Below are 6,590 nucleotides of genomic sequence, written 5' to 3'. Positions count from 1 at the left end.
GTAATTAATTTGTCAAACAATTTTATTTTAATTCCGTACTTAAATTTTTAATACTTGGAACACCTTGATTTTTTTGCATTTAATTTTTCGAGTGACATTAAACTATAATAATATAAAATATGGATATGTTATATTTTAATATGTTTATATTTATTACTACATAACATTCAACACATAGTATTAATTTAAGTGTAGCTTTAAAGCAGATCATAAAAGAGACCAATCTGCCCATCTTTTAACTGCATCTTTTATGCTTAGCATTGGCTGACCAGTCTCCTGATTTCTATGTATCCGCTTGGGTAGTAATAAATCTTGAAGCCTTTCATGGTACACATTGAAATCGGATGATACATGCTAAAAATGCTAAGGTGGATTTCGTTTTTACAGTTCCTTTTAGTAATGAATGAATGACACAAACATATTATATTGAAAAACTCAGTTTCTTGCTTTTATACAGTATATGCAACTCATGGTGATTAATTAGAACAATGTAACACCATGGAAATGGAGAATCAATGGTCATCACACTCAAATGTGCGGGACTCCATTTCTGAAAACTGCTTCACAATCTCTCATATTGGAGCTTCTCAGACTGCAAACAAAGAACGGGAACCAGGCACTACAATTACTACAATATAAATGCTTCCAATTTCTATATAGCAATGGAACAGCGCGAGAGCAAATATTACAAAATCCATTGCCACACTGCCATACTTTGCCCTGGCCACACCCTGCTTATATATACATGTATTGAAATATATACATGTATACATATATAAGCAGGGGCTAGGTGGGGCGAATCAGGCAATCACCTTAACTGCTTCATCCCACCTTCCAAAAGAAAAAAAAAAAAATACACCCATCCCACCTCCACTTTTCAACAATTTCAACAAGAAGAAAAAGAAAAACTCTTCATTAGAGTGACTCACTTTTGAAATCCATCATATAGTTCAAAGTTTTGCCTTCTCTATAAATACACATATATACATACATAAGTATATATGTGTGTGCCCAATAATCATTTTACTAGAGCAGGCTAGTTATGCGTGATAATCAAAAGCATTAACAGTGTCTGATTGCCAAGTTGATTGATCATCCAATAACTTAGCTAAGCTCACAAGCATTCTCGACTATTGGCAGGTATATCAGGCTTACTGAACAAGGATTGGTCTATAATTTTGAAACTTTATTAGTAAACAAGTACTTTGAATGCATTGTGGTAGCTTAATTTTGCAGTGAATCAGTGGCGTATCTGCCAGGTCCCCCCTAAAATGGAAAATTGTCTATTTAGGCCCTTTAGAAATTTTAAAAATTTAAATTAGTGAAAGTAAAATTGCACTTTGGCCCCCCTAAAAATGACAAAAATTTGACTTAATCCTTTAAAAATTATAATAAAAAAAAAGGCTATTAAAAATTACAAGTTAATTCCCCCCGCCCCTAAAAATTTTCTGGCTTTGCCCCTACAATGAATGATGCATAAAGTAATAGAAAACTTACATTGTAAGATTTGAAATAAGTTAAACTACTTAGCCAAACTAATAACCTGAATGATTTTGGTTCATTTAGTATATAGCAGTACAAAACTAACCAAAGGTGTAATTTGCCAAATCGACTCAAATGGCCAATGAAACAATCTATTAACAGTACCTTGATAAGCATGTCCGTGGGAAGCCAAGCTGGTGCAGTTGGGATGCCGACCCATGCAACCTGTAAAAAGGTCATGCTTAGCTAGATTTAGCCTCAAATGCTCTAACGTCTAACTTAAGAATCGATCAGCATCCCGCAAAATGGGATTGCACAGAGCACAATTATCAACAGTGGCAAAAACTATTATTCTTTTAACTAGCATTTGTATAACATATTAACATAAAGTTCTCAAAATTTTTGTATGCATAACGCTAAATAAAATAGTTCATCATTATGTCACATTAGCTTAAGCTTAAGAATGGAAGTTTTCAATGATAAGAGAAAACTGAATTAGCATGATTTGTGGTAGAGAAGAAGCTCTAGTTTTCTGTAATCATCATAGTCTAACAAATGAAAGTGAACCAAAATACTAAGGCAAAGGCTGCAGTGAAAATTTCTTACAAGTGCATGTTCTCCTGTCTCAAAAATGCGTACATCCAGAACCTGATATCATCAAGCAGATAGCAAAAGATTTAATGTCCTTCAAAGATGTCCTCAACAAAACAAAAAGGGGAGAAAGCTTTGATACTCAATGGCTCGATAGTAGCACCTCACCACGGTCTTCGTATATGTAGTCCAAGCCTTTGTAATAGGGGGGATGCCCTACAGATAGATACTAAAACAAAACCAAAACTGTCACTATCCCTGTAATTTTATGCTAAGGGAAATCCAATACAAGTTCAAGCAGCAAAAAGCTTACATAAGTTTGTTTTTCTAAAACAAAAGAAAAAAATGTTTGAAAATCTCTTATAATCCCCTTTCTTTTTCTTCTTTATGTGTCATTTATCCAATTTCTTGCACTTTCAGCAAACTATGTAACAAGAAGAAGATAACCAATATAGCATAAATCAATTCATGTTTCACTTACATTAATACTATTGAGATACTTGTCTTTATCCACCCTAACAATCTGGCCTTTCTTCACTGCCCAAAACCAAACCCACTTCCATCATTTCAAACCCAAGCAACTTAAACCAATAATTGAGGGAAGTATTTCAGAGAAAACTCACTGGAATAAACGGGCTTTTTGGGAGGTGGCTTAGCGGCGGCGGCGGGAGTGACTTGAGGTTGAGGTTGAGCATTGCTAGAGCCTTCAGCGTTTTTGGTCTGTGTAGCAGTGGGGTTTCCTTTGTCAGGTTCAGAAGAAGCTTTTATGAGTAAAAATGATGGGAAGCGAAGATGGGTTTTTCTGGTTGCGAAGGCATGTGGGAAGGAAGAGAGGCATGAAGAAGAGGTGTGAGAGAGAGCAGAAGAAGAAAACGCCATGGAAACTAACACTCCTTTGAAGTGAAGCTTTACTGACCTCTTTTTAGGTGTTCTACAGATATAAAGATAAGAGATGATGATCTTCTTTTTCTTCTTATTCTTGTTTCTAACGGCCAGATTTTGAAGACAAAAAAACTGTTTGTTTCCGTACATTCTAGTGGGTGAGGATGCATTTCGATCAATTTTAAATTAATCTTATTATTACGTTGCTTAAAGATTATTTTTCTTTTTGAAATTTATTACCTTCAATTTCAACAGTTTTCGCTCCAAATTTAATTTTCTTTTTAAGAGTAGAATGTGTTTTATTTTGTAGCGATGATTTTGATATTTTTTATATAATTAACATATCTTTCATAGTTATTTTAAGATTATAAAATTATTTTTTAAAATTAATTTCATCTTTCTTTAACAATGTTATCAAATTTAATTTATTTTAGGGTCTGTTTGTTTGGCAGTAAAATGTTTTCCGTAAAATGATTTCTGGAAAATGTTTTACTTTTCTGTAAAATGATTTACTGAAAAATATTTTCTGGTGTTTGGTAAATCTGTGTAAAATATTTTCTGCTGTTTGGCAGATTTCCTGAAAATATTTTCCGGAAAAGTTGTTTTTACATATATTAATATATATTTATTAATATATATTAATAAATTGTTTTTACATATATTGCAATGATTTAATTACAATAATACTCAATTATTAAGCTACAATATTAATCGTTATAAATTGAAAAAACTAATATCAAATAAATTATTTGTAATTGTGTTAAAAACAAGTATTGAATAATTATAAATTGCTTGAAACCACAATGAGTACTAGAAATAATAATATTATCCAAATACATAATTAATGGTACACCACATAGTAACAACATTGTCTAGTGCATAATATTACACCACATATATCCAAATACATAATTAATGGTACACCACATAGTAAGAACATTGTCCAAGTGCATAATATTACACCACATAAATGTATCAATATCTTCAACCCTGAGAAAATTTTTGAAGCCAAATTTTTTTATGCTTCTTATTTTTAACTAAAAAAAGTTTGGCCTCTGATTCATGACTCCCTAGATAATCAAGCACAGAACACAAGAAGTCTTCATCAAATCCTTCTTCCTCCATCGACATCACTTGTTCGTAAAGCTGTGATGTATTATCGTGATAAATTTTTCCAAAGCATTAGCAATTTTGCCAAGTTGTTCACCCACAAATTTAATTTGTTCATCAACGAGACTTTCTTGACCACTTTTTCTTTTACGTTTTGATGTGCCAGATGAAGATACATTTGTTCTTACCTCTCCAGCCTCTTCATTGTTGCAGTCTACAGGCATTGAATCTTCATTACCATCATCCAAATCTATGTCAGCAAATGTTCTGGCAAAACTCCCTGTTGCCATATCTTTGCCAACAACCACAGCCATTTCATCATAATGATTAATGCTTTTATTCAAAAATGGTTCATACTTCTTGTGTGCCTGTTGGATATTATACACAATTAGAATAACAAGTAAAAAACAATTGAAATATACTTAACATATATATATACATATATTACCATCACTGTTGCATCATATGTCGCTCTATCACATGTGATCATTTTCATGTTATCATCCCATCCAAAACCACTTTCACCTCGAATTTTGCATATAATCTGCCACTGGTTTTTTACTGTCCTCAAATGATTTTCCACATGCTTCGCATCGCATTGGACTTGGAATCTTTCTGAAATGGCGTCAACATCTCGATTAATAGAAACTGCTCTGAAAGTATTAGAAGGTTTATTTCCTTTTCGAGCCTCCTCTGCTAGAATTTCAAGGAAAACATGTTCCATCGGTTTTGTCCACCTGAATTGCTTGGAGGTCCCTTCTTTGTTGCCCTTACCCATTCTACAAAATAAATTCAACCATTTCAATATCCAACAAGCTTAAAACATAATAATAAATTCAATATCCAACAAGCTTAAAACATAATCAATATCTAACAAATTCAAGACATATATCAAAATCCAACAAACTAAAATTTCAATATCATTATCCAACCAACATTTACAAAAACAACATTCAAAAAATTTTAATACGAAAACATATATAACATAGAAACAACAACCCTAAGCCCTAAACCTAAATATTTCTAGCCATATAATCAGTCCACATAGTTTGTGCAATTTCATCTCTCTTAGCAGACCATTCTCTTGCTTCTTGTCTTTCTTCTCACTCCGTGAGAGTTGATATTATCAAATCAGACTCAGACGCCTCGTATAATCCTTGATTAAGTAAATCACTAGGATCAATTCCCATTATATGATTATGAATGATACAACAAGCCAAAACTATATCTACTTGAGTTTGAAAATTCCAAAATGGTTCAGCATCTAATACACGAAACCGTTTCTTCAAAATCCCAAAAACACATTCAACAGTGATTCGTAATGATGAATGACGAAGATTAAAGAGTTCCTTTGCATTTTCGGCCCTTCAAAGACCAAACTCTTTTAAATGATATCGGACACCACGATATGGGGTAATACATCCATTTCGGATGCCATATCCAAAGATCAAGAAGATAATATTTACCTACAATTTTACAATACATAATTAATACTAATAAATTATGAGCTTATTAGAACTATTTTCTATTTTATGATAAATATTACCTTCCGGAATTCTTAATCCTCCTGGACGTGAAAGTGCATCACTTAAAATACGAGAATCATGTGCACTACCTTCCCAATCAGCTAGAACATAGGAAAATTTCAAATCAAATGTAATGGCAGCCAATACATTTTGTGTCGTCCCCCCTTTACGGCTACGAAATCTTCCTTGCATGCTAAGTGGAATGGATGCACGAATATGAGTTCCATCTAATGCTCCAATACAATCTTTAAAATAAGGATAAAACCTTGGATTGTTTCTAATTTCACTAGGAGTTGACTCATCAGGTAATCTAATAACTAGTCTATACAATTTCAAAATAGCTCTCAATACAACCCTAAAGTAATTGTGAACTGTCTCAATTGATCTATAATATCTAGATCCAATCACTCGAAACCTTACTTTATGACCAATTATATGTAAAAATATAATTACTTGCTCCCTAATATTCACAGATTTTGTTGATTGTAACAAATGATTCCTACTAAGAATATCACACAAATTAAAAAAGGCGATCGGTCTCATCATTATCACATCAATACAATGCTGGTCACCACTATATAAAATACTATTAATATAATTTTCTCTTTCATAATCTCGATTCACACGAGGGCGAGAAGCAATTTCCTTCCTAGTTTCTAATTTTTTAATCCAAAGAGCCCCAAAAGCTAAAACTGAAGCCACGACTCCGACAATTGCAGTTTGATGTTGATTACGATCCATCTACACAAAATAATGCCACACAAATATATGATCACTACAAAAAGATGCAAGATTTTCATAAGATCACATAAAGTTACCATGATTAAGAGTGCATACATACATATCAAGCTAATTATAATTGAAAGTACCACTTAAAATGAAAGCATGAAAAATGAAAGCATGAAAAATGAAAGCATTGAAAGTACCACTTATAACTGAAACAAACTGAAGCAAGTCAAGAATTTGCAAAAACAAATAGAATTTCAAGATATGCTAATG

At 32.6% G+C, this 6,590-nt stretch overlaps 2 protein-coding genes across 2 annotated transcripts; both read right to left on the bottom strand.

Moving 5' to 3' along the window:
- Positions 1-300: 300 nt before the first annotated feature.
- On the bottom strand, positions 301-3,052 carry LOC105778217 (NAD(P)H-quinone oxidoreductase subunit O, chloroplastic). The gene is made up of 6 exons (XM_012601877.2): positions 2,697-3,052; positions 2,555-2,610; positions 2,237-2,302; positions 2,089-2,130; positions 1,648-1,707; positions 301-592 (listed from the first exon to the last, which is right to left on the bottom strand). The coding sequence occupies exons 1-6, from the start codon at positions 2,950-2,952 to the stop codon at positions 563-565; spliced, it is 510 nt and encodes a 169-aa protein (XP_012457331.1). The 5' UTR covers positions 2,953-3,052; the 3' UTR covers positions 301-562.
- Positions 3,053-3,992: 940 nt separating this feature from the next.
- LOC105778371 (uncharacterized) lies at positions 3,993-5,009 on the bottom strand. The gene is made up of 3 exons (XM_052622383.1): positions 4,514-5,009; positions 4,254-4,433; positions 3,993-4,025 (listed from the first exon to the last, which is right to left on the bottom strand). Exons 1-3 carry the CDS (start codon positions 4,841-4,843, stop codon positions 3,993-3,995), a joined length of 543 nt encoding a protein of 180 aa, XP_052478343.1. The 5' UTR covers positions 4,844-5,009.
- Between the last annotated feature and the right edge of the window lie 1,581 nt (positions 5,010-6,590).

Source organism: Gossypium raimondii, chromosome 10, assembly GCF_025698545.1.
Source record: "Gossypium raimondii isolate GPD5lz chromosome 10, ASM2569854v1, whole genome shotgun sequence".
Taxonomy (NCBI): Eukaryota; Viridiplantae; Streptophyta; class Magnoliopsida; order Malvales; family Malvaceae; genus Gossypium; species Gossypium raimondii.
Note: the sequence above shows the minus strand (reverse complement) of the source record. Positions and strands in the feature narration are given on the sequence as shown.